The 14,708-nt window shown below is 45.7% G+C and overlaps 1 protein-coding gene and 1 pseudogene across 1 annotated transcript; both read left to right on the plus strand.

Moving 5' to 3' along the window:
- The first annotated feature begins 1,914 nt into the window (after positions 1 to 1,914).
- Positions 1,915 to 8,155, plus strand: LOC114799148 (E3 ubiquitin/ISG15 ligase TRIM25-like; annotated as a pseudogene).
- A 730-nt stretch (positions 8,156 to 8,885) lies between these two features.
- On the plus strand, positions 8,886 to 13,670 carry LOC114799143 (tripartite motif-containing protein 16-like). The gene is made up of 6 exons (XM_028995426.1): positions 8,886 to 9,559; positions 10,372 to 10,467; positions 10,679 to 10,912; positions 11,056 to 11,215; positions 11,343 to 11,399; positions 11,678 to 13,670. Exons 1-6 carry the CDS (start codon positions 8,972 to 8,974, stop codon positions 12,193 to 12,195), a joined length of 1,653 nt encoding a protein of 550 aa, XP_028851259.1. The 5' UTR covers positions 8,886 to 8,971; the 3' UTR covers positions 12,196 to 13,670.
- The last annotated feature ends 1,038 nt before the right edge of the window (positions 13,671 to 14,708 follow it).

Genomic DNA, 14,708 nt, shown 5'->3' on the forward strand with positions numbered 1-14,708 from the left:
TTTAACCCTTAAATTTTCAGCAAAAACCATGTTGGACCAGACAGGTAAAACAGGATACCATTTATAGTAGTTCAGGATGTTGAGATCATCACCATATACAGATTTAAACTGTTCTTTATCTCTGAAAAAAATTCCCTGGCTGTAAGCCTCTCTGAACTAAACAGGTTGTGCAGCCTGCTGAGCAGTATTTAAGGTGGAACAGACAATTCAAATAATAACTTCAGTGTTTTACTGAGCTGGTTATTAGATGCATGATGTCAGCATGGGCACGTGCAAAAAAGGGAAAAAAACTGCTAATGCCCGTGATGCCACCCCCACCACGATGCTGGCCAACCTCCCATGTCGCCCATAGCGACAGAATCAGCTTTATTGCCACGTATGTTTACACATATGAGGAATTTGCTTTAGTGACAGAATTCTACAGTGCAACAAAAAGACAAGGGTAGTAAAAGCAGTTATGTACAGATATACAAAATAGTGTGCAAAATAGAAAAAACCCAATATATAATACATATAATACATGTTCGTGTGATAATATGCATAGAATTTATGCTTTAAGCAGAACCACATTTACCAACACCTTTTTGCCATTTCTTCCTTTTATTTTACAAAGCCATGGCCTTCATTAAGTTAAATGGTCTGGACACAAATATTAGAGAAGGTGAGGGGGGCACTGAGACCACCGAATATTTTGAACTATAAAGAACATGCTGAAACAATCAGACTGTACTGAATTTCGTGCTGCTGGCCCGGAACTAGGAGCCAAGATCCAAGCCTCACGCCCGTTAGTGGGCAAGTTAGGGCGTTTCACAATGCGTCGTGAAAACAGTTTGATGGTTTTAACAAAAAAAAAAAAAAAAAAAGAACCTTGAAAAGAGTTTTCCTCCGCATACAATATCCACCTTCTACCAGGAAGGGCGGCGCGATCGTTGTGGTGGCTCATCCCCACTGTCCTGCGACCTTCATCTTGGTACAGTTTAGCGATGTCCAGAAAATAAATATTTCATTTTGAGCTTTTATAGTTAAAAAAATGTGTTTTTTACTCCATACTTGCCACGGAGGTCCAGAATGGTCCTCATGTTCCATGTTCCATTGTGAAACACTGACAATAAAATTTATTTTTGTCCTCTGTTGCACTTTTGGGCCACTCAGTCCCAGATGTCAGTGACCAATACCATGTACCGCTGCTGTGCAGGGCCCCAAATAAGAGCTTCCAGTCCATTCATACCTGCTCCCGTTGTCAGAAACTGAAGCAGAAGGTTAGGCTGACCTGATTCTTGCAAATAAACATTTGTCCTTATTCTCTAATAAAATTCTGCTATCTGAGGAAGCTTGATAATTTTCCATTACAAAAACTGATACCTGTGAGAGTCTATATGTTGAGTATCCACCTCAGTAAAAATGAGGGTGTGGTTCTGTGCTGTTCTACTTTTGGCCACTAGGAGGCAGCAGCGTTATGCAGCTTGTGACGAGAGAGTCTATAGGAATAAACAGGATGACATACCATGTAAGGTGAGTCACTCTGTATTAATAAAAAACAACATGAAATATAACTAAAAATACGCTTCTTTATTTTAAAAGAGAACAAAAACATCTTAGTCTCTATAACCGCCACAAAGTAGGTGCTTTAGTACTTATTACATTCCGAACAAAATACTGATCTAACTGCAACTTTGGCACTTTTCCTTTCCTCCAACACATCAACTTCTAGAACTGATTGTTAGATGTATAGATGTCTTGCATCTATAGTTCATATCTTTATTATAAACTATAAATCAGATTTTTCTTGTTAAGTGTTTTGTAAACAGACATCACCATTCCAAACTCCGCCCCTTTTCTGAAGCAGGAAGTTTGATCCTTTTTGAGAAACCAAACTGAAAGTTAACTCTCCTTTCTGCTGCTCCATCTGTGTGTGACACCATCTGCTTGTAAAGCAGGAAAATGGCTGAAGCTCCTTCTAAATATCAGGATCTGTTCACTTGTTCAGTCTGTCTGGATCTACTGAAGGATCCGGTGACTCTTCACTGTGGACATAATTACTGTATGAGCTGCATTAAGAACTGCTGGGATGAGGAAGACCAGAAGGGCGTCTACAGCTGTCCACAGTGCAGACATACCTTCACACCAAGACCTGTTCTCTTCAAAAACCCTCTTATTGCTGAACTGGTGGAGAACGTGAAGAAGACGAGACTCCAAGCTGCTCCTCCTGCTCTCTGTTACGCTGGACCTGGAGATGTGGAGTGTGACGTCTGCACTGGGAGAAAAGTCAAAGCTGTCAAGTCCTGCCTGGTGTGTCTGGTCTCTTACTGTGAGACTCACTTCAAAGTTCATAATGAAGTAAATCCAGGAGGAAAACACACGGTGACTGATGCTACTGGACCACTGCAGGAGAAGATCTGCTCTCAGCATAACAAACTCTTTGAGATTTTCTGCAGAACTGATCAGAAGTTCATCTGCTATCTGTGTATGATGGATTAATACGATTATCACAGAAAGACACAAGTTATTGATCATTTCAGCTGATTTCAAATTCTGGAGGCAATTAATTCACTAGAGCATATTAAAGAATGTGATGATGATATGTTTTTACAGAAGCAGTTGGTGGAGACCCAGAGAAGAACCCAGCAGAGACTCCAGGAGAGAGAGAAGAAAGTACAGGAGCTGAGAGAGGCTGTGGAGACTCTCAAGGTGAGAAGTGAGGCGAGGAGAAGAAACATTTCAGGACTCAGTCAGGTCTCTCCTCCAGTCAGCCAGTGAGGAGCTCAGTGTTGGGACACATTCCAGTCCCACTGAGACACCACACTGTGGGGACCAGGCTGCTGTCTGGGGTCCCAGAAGGAGCTGAGTGAAGGTCTGCTTCTTCAAATGGACCCCGTCCTCTCTCTGTGTTCCTCTCTCAGCGCTCTGCTCAGGCAGCAGTGGAGGACAGTGAGAAGATCTTTACTCAGATGATCCACTTCATTGACAAGATGCGCTCTGAGGTGTGTAAAATGATCATAGATCAGGAGAAGGCTGAACTGAATCTGGCTGAAGGACACCTGGAGCAGCTGGACCAGGAGATCATTGATCTGAGGAGGAGAGACGCAGAGCTGGAGCAGCTTTCACAAACAGAAGATCACATCCTTTTCCTCCAGGTACCATCATTGCTCTCTGATCCCTCAGAGCAGTAAAAGGGAAACACAACAGTAACCAAACACCAGTGGTTGTGTTACTGTTGTGTTTCCCTTTTACTGCTCTTAACAGAAATGTTGAATAGTTTTGAATAGTACATAAATGATTTAAAGATATATCATGTCCTGATTGGTTTATCTTAACAAAGTAACTAGCACAATCAAGTATATTATTAGGTCTATTTACTGTGTTAAACTATGTATATAAACCTTATAATTACGAGAGATTGCATTTAAGTGAATACAAAACCAAATTGGAGAGGGTCCTGAAATATGTGAGAAACCCAGGAAATAGTGTTGGTCTATTGTAATCACATCTCTAGTCAGAGATGACTACTGATTGTGAAACAGGCGGAAAGCACCACTTCCAGCCAAGCTGGACCAGTGTTGTGCATGAACGCATTCAATGAACGGCGTTCACTGAACGAGTTCCTATTTTTCGTGAACGCTGAACTGAACGAATCAGTTTACAAATTATGAATGTGAGTGATGTTCACTCTGGCAATTACAGGCTAGCATGGCTGGTGCTTTGAGTCCGGACGCCTCTGCAGAAGCAGTTTGTTTACATTTTCACGGACTGAAAGAAAAAAAAAACTAAAGAACGAAGTGAACTAGTGTTCACTAGCACAACACTGAGCTGGACATTATGCTAGCAAAGACATTAAGCTATCTTCTCTGAGCTAATAAGCCAGTTGTATCCTACCACCATGTTAAAAGAATAATGAAGCTACACTGGTGTGATTTTTATACTATTTCTGTATGTCAGCATACATTTCGCTAGATAATAGTATCATAACATGTCATAACATACCCAAAAGCATAGCATACCATAGCATAGCTTACCTCTATATGTTTATCAAGCCGGTCTACCAGCTCGTGCAGCTAACTGACGCACGCTCTGTCATCATTGGAGCTAATAAAGCCTGATAGGTAGGAAATGGCAAACAACGCCAGAACGCGATAGGCTAACCATTTTTTCATGCAAGATTTTGAGGAAATTGTGTTCATGAAATGTAACGAGTAACGGCATAAATTGTAGAAATGTAGTGGAGGAGAAAGTACAGATAATTGCCGCAAAATGTAGTGGAGTAAAATAAAAAGTATGCATTATTATTTTTACTTAAGTAAAGTACAGATACGTAAAAATGTACTTAAGTACAGTAAGGAAGTACAAATACTTCGTTACATTCCACCACTGGCTGCCAGGTATTGCGGTCAGCAGCCAGTTACGATGCCATAAGCTGTCTGACTACATCGTAACTCTGGATAGCCTTTCTATCTCACCAAGTACAGAATTAAAGGATCTAGGTGTTCTCGTTGATGCAGGTCTCTCATTCGATTCGCATGTAGATAATATCACTAGGATAGCATTCTTTCACCTTAGAAGTATTGCAAAGATAAGAAACATAATCTTAATGCTCAATGCAGAAAAGTTGGTCCGTGCCCTTATCACATCAATGTTAGATTACTGCATCGCATTACTGTCTGGATGCTCGAGTAGGTGCATGAGTAAACTCCAGCCAGAATTCTGCAGCCAGAGTTCTAACTAGAACTAGAAAATTTGACCACATCTCCCCAGTCTTACAATCACTGCACTGGCTACCCATCAAATTTAGGATTTACTACAAAATCCAGCTTTTGACCTATAAAGCTCTAAATGGTCTTGCTCCACCTTACCTGAGTGAACTCTTAGTTATTTACGACACGACACGCCCCCTGCGATCAACAGGTGCAGGGTCACTACTGGTACCCAAAGTACAAAGGTCACAGCTGGGAGCAGATCCTTCTCCTGTAGAGCTCCACAGTTGTGGAACATCTTGCCGGTCAGAACCAGAGGGTAACCACAGCCACCATCACCATAACTGTCACGACTACGGACTTACGGGGAAAGCCCCCGCAAGTCCGCGGGAACCACAAGGGCTCGGCCTGGCTCCCCGGCGAGGTCAGGTGTGGTGGCCCCGGTCCCTCGGCCTGGCTCCCTGGCGAGGTCAGGCGTGGTGGCCCCGGACCCTCGGCCTGGCTCCCCGGCGAGGTCAGGCGTGGTGGCCCCGGACCCTCGGCCTGGCTCCCCGGCGAGGTCAGGCGTGGCGGCCCCGGACCCTCGGCCTGGCTTCCCGGTGTGGTCCCGCGTGGCGGCTCCGGACCCTCGTACCTGCACACAATAATCAGGGCCGATCCATCTGGGTACGTGTTGGCCCTGTCTCCACACGTCCCCTCTGACACGTCTTGTGTCACCCCCTGCACCGCGCAGGGAGATTGTCTCGGAGCCTCCGGCGACTGTTCCAGGCACCCCAGGCTGATGCCTTCTCGGCACATGCAGCCCCTCTCACTGCACGCCCCTGGTGCCAAGGGGGGGGGGCATTGCCAGACCATCCGGCTAGCCCCTTCTGCGTCCGTTGGGACAATCAGGCCCTCTTCCTGCCTGTCCCAGCTGGGTCCTCATGCCTACCAGGGGGCTCTATGGTGCTCCACCCCTCTGGAGGCGGACACAGGCCCATGCCTGGCCCGCCCTCCTCACCGGCTACCGGAGGACCCAGCTTTATCGCTTCCCCACCTACAGGAGGAGCCCCCAACCCGAACTGCACCCCCCCAAAAAATTCTTTAGGGGAGCGCACCCCCCCCCCCTTCCGGCTGGACTTGGACCATGGGGCTCGTCCACCTCGTCTTGGACCAGCACATTCGGGTCAGGAACCTCCTCCCCGGGGTTCGGCTCTGCGGCTGGGTCGCCATCTGGTGGACACAAAGAGGGGAAGTGGGGGCGACATATGGACACAATTGCCACGCACACACAGACAGAGACAAACAGAAGAGCGGGTTGTCTGGCTCCCTCTCTGGGCACTCCGGGACCTCCTCAGGGGGCACAGCCAGGATCTCGGGAGGCACGACCTGCTCGTCGCCCACCAGTGCTGGGTCTTCTTCCTGACTGGCACTGGATGTGAAGGAGGGGCAGAGTTCAATCCCTGGCTTCTGTCTGTCTCTCCCTGCTGCCAGAGGGCTGCGCCCCAGCTTCATGCTGACCCAGACAGACACGCGAGGATGGTGGTGATCTCATCTGCGTCTGCTGCCCCACTGAAGGGTCCCGGGGCCATTGGGCTGTCCCACACGGGGCTGGGCACGTCATTGGAGATGGTGGTGGGAGTGTGGCGTGGAGGGTGATGGACGTCTTCTCCAGCAGGCGGGGGCGCTGGTGCTGCGCTGCCGTTCAGCTGGGGAACGTCCGGGCAGTGGGTCATCACGGATGTCGCGACGATCTCGGACGCACGCAATGGGCGGAGCCATCCCGGCACCGACCGCCCAAAGAAAATCAACGTCATTGCCGCTTTCGTCATCCGTGTCCTCCCACCGGTGACTCCGAGGGTCGTCCACCCTGCGGACATCCAATCAGCTCCCATGGGCAGTACTCTGGCCATTCGGGCTGGAGCCTGCCCACCTCCTCGCTGGAGGAACGCCGCTGTGATTGTGGCTTACCCCCCTGGAATTGACGTGGGTCCCCACGGACCTCGCGACGATCATGGACGGACGCGATGTGCGGAGCCCAATCCACGTCTCCCGTGCTCTCGTCGTCCGTGTCGTCCAAGTCCACGGGGAGCCTTGCCAGCAGAGTGCAAGTTCCTGGCTCGACATGGCGAAGATCGTGGGGGTCGCATCCTCTGCGTTCGCTGCCCACGTCACTTCCTCGCTGCTGCCAACGCTACTGTCTTCGCTCTGCCCACTCACCCGCCGACGTTGACGGGGTGACGTCATCACGCGGCGCTGCGTACCATGGCTTATCGGGGAGAAAACGCTCCACCAGAATGGGCGACGTGTCACAGAGTTCACGAAAATGTCGTCCCTCCCGAAGGGGCGGACATCTGCGGTTTTTAAGCACTGTCAGGATTGGGTACAGGTGATAAGCACATCTGCAGTCAATCCTGACAATAACAAAGCTTCAGGGATTTTCAAATGGACCAGTAGCATCATAATGGACGTGTAATGTACACCATGACACTGGACTACACTTTGGACTTCTCCACCGCTACAACTGTAGGACCTTTTCTCTTATTGGATAAATCATCACTAACCTGCACTGACACCATTTGCAGGCTCACTCTACCCTGGAAGGGCGTCCCTCTCTGTACCACTCCTTCCCAACGTTTCTTCTTCTCTTTTTTTTACCTGTGTGCAGAAGGGTCAAGTGTGGGGGTGTCAACTGTAGGGCCCGTCAAAGCCCATTGAGACACACTGTATGTGATTTTGTGCTATATAAGAAATAAATGTTGTTGTTGTTGTTGGTCAATATATGGATTTGACCGCACTGTACAAGTTGTGCATGTCATTCCTATCTGCAAAAGACTTGATTTACTGTGTCTTTGCTGTCCACCACTCATATTGCATGGCCCACAGACTCCTCTGGCCGTTTTGGATGAAGGCTTTTTTAGGGCTACCGGGTGTACTGTGTGCATAATGTTTAGAAGATTGTGTATGGCATCCGAGTTGTTGTCCAACCAGTCTTGGTGCTTTTTGCTCATGAAGACAATTGTCTTGGCTGCTGCTTGATGGAGGCTGTCCACTGTTCATCACTGTTCACCACTAGGAAGAGTTCTTGCTCCAGGAGTTTTTCAGCCAGGGAGCAACAAATCTCATCTCTTATTTGAATGTTTTCCAGATGCTCACAGTGAAGCCGCCTCCCATGCAATATCATGGTGAACTCCGCACCTCTCATTGTCCTCATTGTTATGAGCACATCACTGATGTGACAGTGTCTTACTATGACATAGTCTATCAGGTGCCAGTGTCCACCCCTGACCATGGTGAAGATTAACTGGACCTACATCTGAAAGTGAAGTGATTGTAATTGTGACAGAAAAGTACCGCCCCAAACACTGCTCCCCGGACACCTGTCATGGCTGCCCACTGCTCTCCAAGGGTGATGGTTAAAAGCAGAGGACACATTTGCAAAAAAGTTTATTGAGAGGCTCTGCTGCGCAGCAGAAAAAACTGTCTAACTAAGGTCCACACATGACTTTATATCTCACCCCTACCGCAGAGCTTGGTCGAAATCCTGATAAGCATGTTTTTCCATCCTGTTCTTTTTTACTGAGGCAGAAGATTAAGCTGACCTGATTCTTGCAAATACTAAAATACACCTTTGAACGTGCATAGAAAAAACACAGAAAAACAATGCAACTTGTCCTTATTCACTAATAAAATCCTGCAATCAGAGGAAACATGATGATTTTCCATTACAAAAACTGGTACCTGTGAGATGTCTATATGTTGAGTATCCACCTCAGAAAAAAGAGGGTGTGGTTCTGTGCTGTTCTACTTCTGGCCACTAGGTGTCAGCAGCGTTATGCAGCTTGTGACGAGAGAGTCTATAAAAATAAACAGGATGAAATACCATGTAAGGTGAGTCACTCTGTATAAATAAAAAAGGACATGAAATATAACTGAAAATACACTTCTTTATTTTAAAAGAGAACAGAAACATCTTAGTCTCTAACTGCCACAAAGTAGGTGCTTTGGTACTTATTACATTCCAAAGAAAATACTGAACTGCAACTTTGGCAGTTTTCCTTCCTCCAACACATCAACTTCTAGAACTGATTTTTATGTTTTGCATCTACAGTTTATATTTTTATAATAAACTATAAAACAGATTTTTCTTGTTGAGTGTTTTGTATAAAGACATCACCAGTCCACAACTCCGCCCCTTTTCTGAATCAGGAAGTTTGATCCTTTCTGAGAAACCAAACTGAAAGTTAACTCTCCTTTCTGCTGCTCCGTCTGTGTGTGACACCATCTGATTGTAAAGCAGGAAAATGGCTGAAGCTCCTTCTAATGATCAGGATCTGTTCACTTGTTCAGTCTGTCTGGATCTACTGAAGGATCCGGTGGCTCTTCCCTGTGGACATAATTACTGTATGAGCTGCATTAAGAGCTGCTGGGACGAGGAAGACCAGAAGGGCGTCTACAGCTGTCCACAGTGCAGACACACCTTCACACCAAGACCTGTTCTCTTCAAAAACCCTCTTATTGCTGAACTGGTGGAGAACGTGAAGAAGACGAGACTCCAAGCTGCTCCTCCTGCTCTCTGTTACGCTGGACCTGGAGATGTGGAGTGTGACGTCTGCACTGGGAGAAAAGTCAAAGCTGTCAAGTCCTGCCTGGTGTGTCTGGTCTCTTACTGTGAGACTCACTTCAAAGTTCATAATGAAGCAAATCCAGGAGGAAAACACACGGTGACTGATGCTACTGGACGACTGCAGGAGAAGATCTGCTCTCAGCATCACAAACTGTTTGAGATTTTCTGCAGAACTGATCAGAAGATCATCTGCTATCTGTGTATGATGGATGAGCACAGAGGCCATGATGCAATTTCACTGGCAGCAGAAAAGACGGAGAAACTGGTGAGAAATTAAACTGATGTGAGAAAAGTGTTTAGCCAACCTGTTCTAAGTGAAATTTTATTTTAGTTGTTCTCATTCTCATAAATTCACATTATGACATGAAACAGAACCATGACAGCGTGTTTCAGGTGAAGTTTCAGAACTTTACTATAAATCTGACTTAAGTGACCAATGAAACAACATGGCGCTCCTTGCCCACCAGGTGGTGCTGTTTTCTCGTCTTGTCAGCCCTAATCACCATCACATGTTCATTACATGTAATTAGGCTCCCTGTTTGTGTTCCCTCGTTGTGTTGTTGATTCTAGGACCTGGACACACTTCCCGGTTAGAATGTCAGCAATTCCCAAGCAGCTTAGACTGCGCCAAGAACGTTCTGAATGTAGACTCTCTTTTTTATTAATTATTAAAAATACATATTAATCATGCTGTTGTGAATCATGTGACCTTATCAGCATGACAAAAAACTATGCTGTAAAGTGAACGTTTTCCTCCCAAGATGCCAACAGTAATGTGTTTATGTGTAAAAACGATTGCATTTCACTGACTGCCCTCTATGTAGCCCAGCATCACACTTACATGCTGCTACTGGGTTCATATTCCAAGTAGACAAATAGAAAGTGTTTAATGTTTCTGACTCCAACTTCAAAAAGCAGCAGTGAGGACTAGTTTCACAAACAAGGAACAGCGCATCTTTATAATACGATTATCACAGAAAGAAACAAGTTATTGATCATTTCAGCTGATTTTGAATTCTGGAGACAATTAATTCACTAAAGCATATTAAAGAATGTGATGATGATATGTTATTACAGAAGCAGTTGGTGGAGACCCAGAGAAGATCCCAGCAGAGACTCCAGGAGAGAGAGAAGAAAGTACAGGAGTTGAGGGAGACTGTGGAGACTCTCAAGGTGAGAAGTGAGACGAGGAGTAGAGACATTTCAGGACTCAGTCAGGTCTCTCCTCCAGTCAGCCAGTGAGGAGCTCAGTGTTGAGACACTTTCCAGTCACACTGAGACACCAAACTGTGGGGACCAGGCTGCTGTTTGGGGTCCCAGTAGGAGCTGAGTGAAGGTCTGCTGCTTCAAATGGACCCCGTCCTCTCTCTGTGTCTCCTAACAGCGCTCTGCACAGGCAGCAGTGGAGGACAGTGAGAAGATCTTTACTCAGATGATCCACTCCATTGAGAAGATGCGCTCTGAGGTGTGTAAGATGATCAGAGATCAGGAGAAGGCTGAACTGAGTTTGGCTGAAGGACACCTGGAGCAGCTGGAGCAGGAGATCATTGATCTGAGGAGGAGAGACGCTGAGCTGGAGCAGCTTTCACACACAGAAGACCACATCCATTTCCTCCAGGTACCATCACTGTTCTCTGATCATCTACAGAAGGGGGCGTCCCTCACAAACTTCTCTCCTATGGAGCTGCACTTCACTTCTCCCCAGTAAAGTGTATTTAAAGTCTCTCTCCATTTCTGTCTCTTGTCTGTTTGTCTCTGTAGAGATTCCCGTCTCTCTGTGCTTCTCCTGGATCTAAAGATCTCCCCAACATCACCGTCAACCAGAGCTTCTCTTGTCAGGCTGTAGTAAAATCTGTCTCTGCACTGAAAGAGAAACTGGAAGATTTCTGCAAGCAGGAAGAGGAGAAGATATCAGCAGCAGGTTGGGAATTGATTTAATATGAGAATTGAATGATAGATGTGATCGAGAAAACAAATATATTATTACAAATATATTACAGGATTATGTGGTAAGAATTATTCACGTTGGAATATTTCTATTTCCATAGTAAAACACGTCAAAATAGAATTTGCTGAACCTTTGACCAGATCTGATTTCTTACAATGTGAGTATCTCTCTCTCTCTTTCTCTCTCTCTCTCTCTCTCTCTCTCTCACACACACACACACACACACACACACACACACACACACACACATTAAATATTCTCAGCTTCACAGGAACACCTGTACACACAATTCTGCTGTATTTGTATTAATTTGTATTAATAACTATTGGTCTGATTGTATCCCTTTTGGGATACAATAGAGAATATATATAATCCAGATTTCATTATATGTCATTTTTTTAACCCTGAAAATCTGTTTGTTTACCTCTTGACCAGATTCCTGCCAGTTGACTCTGGATCTAAACACGGCAAATAAATATCTCCATCTGACTGAGGAGAACAGAAGAGTGACACGGAGTGACGTGGTCCAGTCATATCCTGATCATCCAGACAGATTTGATGTGTTCGGTCAGGTTCTGTGTAGAGAGGGTGTGTCTGGACGCTGTTACTGGGAGGTGGAGTGGAGTAGGAAGGTTTATGTGTCAGTTTCATATAAAGGAGTCAGCAGGAAAGGACGGGGTTATAATTGTCTGTTTGGATATAATGATCAGTCCTGGAGTTTGTTCTGTTCTTCATCCGGCTTCTCTTTCTGGCACAAAAATAAAAAGACTGAACTCCCTCGAGTCCCCAGCTCCTCCAGAATAGGAGTGTATGTGGATCACAGGGCAGGAACTCTGTCCTTCTACAGCATCTCTCACACCATGACCCTCCTGTACAGAGTCCAGACCACCTTCACTCAGCCCCTCTATCCTGGATTTTTGTTGGGTCCAGCATCAACAGTGAAACTGCTGTGATGTTCAGCGGCGGCGCGTAGAGTGGCAACGTGTTGAATGTCGCTTCTCGTAGATTTGTCTGTTTTGCGTGTATATTCTTGTTTGTAATGTCTAGTTCGCAGTCGGTGAGTAGTTTAATCCAGTACGACAGACAAAACACTCGGCAAAAAAAATTGGCGAACAATATGGAAAAACTGCTGTTTTAGACCCTGAGGACGCGAGTACTTGCTGATAAAGTGCCGGTCGTTCTACTTGCCGAGAGTTCAGCGCAGTGTTTCCGGTGTGTGTGTGTGTGTGTATATATATATTGTGCGGTATATATCCCACCGCAAGGGAACAACAATAACAACAACAACATTTATTTCTTATATAGCCCAAAATCACATACAGTATGTCTTAATGGGCTTTGACAGGCCCTACAGTTGACACCCCCCACACAGCACACTCTGACTGAACTCTTCCAGCTGATCACCAGCCATGAGAATGCGCAGCCGAACGGACTGTTCATTGTCTCTGGAGATTTAAATATCACCAACATGTCTCCGGTCCCACTCGGGGAAACAACACGCTCGACCACTGCTGCACGGCACGTCGGGGTGCATATCGCTCTCTGTTACTGCCTGTTTACACGCACGGTGCAGCGCTGGACACGGGAGGGAGAGGAGAGACTGTGTGGACTGGGCCATGTTCAGAGATTCCTCCTCTGACCTGGACGAGTACACCACTGCGGTCACTGGTTTCATTAAGACCTGCGTGGAGGAATGCATTCCCACTAACGCTGTACGGACATTCCCCAACCACAAACCCCGGGATAACGCTACCATCCAGTCTGGAGAAGCGGACCTGTACAAAAAAAAATGCAGATACGATCTCCGGAAAGCCATCAGGAGCGCAAAACGGGAGTAGAGCAGTAAAGTGGACTCCCGGTTTAACTGACGGACTACATACCACAAGCACACACGCTCGTTTCCACCGGCCCATCACTCCCAAAAGAACTGAACGCGTTCTATGTGCGCTTCGAGCTCGCTAACTCTCATCCTCCAGGAATGGGCTCCAGCAGATCTGCATGACGTCACTCCCACCATGTCTGTCGTGGACGTGAAGAGGTGCTTCAACAGAGTCAACGTCCGCAAAGCCACCGGTCCAGATGGAACTTCGGGTCGTGTGTAGTGAGAGAGCTGTCTGCCGTCTTTACAGATATTTTTAGAACAATTGTCCCCGTCTGCTTCAAAAACACCACCGTTGTCCCAGTTCCCAAGAAGAACAAAGCCAGCTGCCTTAATGACTTTTGGCCTGTGGCACTAACATGTGGTAATGGGGCACATCTTGAGCTCCATTCCGACCAGTCTAGACCCCCTTCAATTTGCATATCGTCACAATAGATCCACCGATGACGCCATTTCACACACCATCCACACACACACACACAAAAAAGAGACTTCCTAAGCTAGAAAATAAGATGAAACAGACAAAGAAAATGTTGCAAAAGACAGAACGGCTAAGCATCTTCTCACACTGTTCGGGAAGGACCCAGTTGAGATTGAAAATGAGAAAAGACACCGTTGTTCCAAAAACCTTTACTGTGAGAACAAAGGAAGGCCAGATCATCAGGTGAAATCAGCGCAGTCTATAAAAACACCAGGGACTGTTGCAGATGAGGAGCTCAGTGAGTCCATCTCTCCATGTCCTGCAGATTGCAACACAGACACCTACACTGAGACTCAAACCAAGACACACATTCCAGATGCAACTGAGACCAGAAAGTCTGCAAAGACAATTAATAAACCTGAAAGACTGAATCTGTGTTACATTTAGAAAGAGAAGTCTGAAGTTAACGAGCAAGCCAAATAATTCTGAGTTTGGTATTTGCATACTGGAATCTATAATCATTTACTGTTAACTTAGTATTGTATTATACCAAGTGGAATTTTGTAAAATAGTTGCTAAAGAAAAGTGTTGTCGAAAATAAAGATTCCAACAACCCAACTTGGTGAGAAAAGTTTATTGAGAGCCGCTGCTGTGCAGCTGGGACCAAATCCTGATTAGCATGTTTTTCCATCCTGCTGTTATTTACTGAAGAAGAACATTAAGATGACCTGATTCTTGCAAATACTAAATTAAAATACACCTTTGTACGTGCATAAAAAAAACTGAGAAAAAGAATGCTATTTGTCCTTATTCACTAATAAAAACCTGCAATCAGAGGAAACTTGATAATTTTCCATTACAAAAACTGATACCTGTGAGATGTCTATATGTTGAGTATCCGCCTCAGTGGTTCTATGCTGTTCTACTTCTGGCCACTAGGAGGCAGCAGCGTTAAGCAGCTTGTGACGAGAGAGTCTATAGTAATAAACAGGATGAAATACCATGTAAGGTGAGTCACTCTGTATTAATAAAATACAACATGAAATATAACTGAAAATACGCTTCTTTATTTTAAAAGAGAACAAAAACATCTTAGTCTCTATAACCGCAACAAAGTAGGTGCTTTGGTACTGATTACATAGAAAATACTGATCTAACTGCAACTT

This window comes from Denticeps clupeoides, chromosome 11, assembly GCF_900700375.1.
Source record: "Denticeps clupeoides chromosome 11, fDenClu1.1, whole genome shotgun sequence".
NCBI classification, from domain to species: Eukaryota; Metazoa; Chordata; class Actinopteri; order Clupeiformes; family Denticipitidae; genus Denticeps; species Denticeps clupeoides.

Bases quoted from the DNA above. Each gene is read 5' to 3' on its own strand.
- LOC114799143 (XM_028995426.1), top strand. From the start codon at position 8,972: ATGGCTGAAGCTCCTTCTAATGATCAGGATCTGTTCACTTGTTCAGTC. The intron at 10,468-10,678 runs GTGAGAAGTGAG...GTCTCCTAACAG, and splicing joins AGACTGTGGAGACTCTCAAG to CGCTCTGCACAGGCAGCAGT. The intron at 11,216-11,342 runs GTTGGGAATTGA...CTATTTCCATAG, and splicing joins GGAGAAGATATCAGCAGCAG to TAAAACACGTCAAAATAGAA.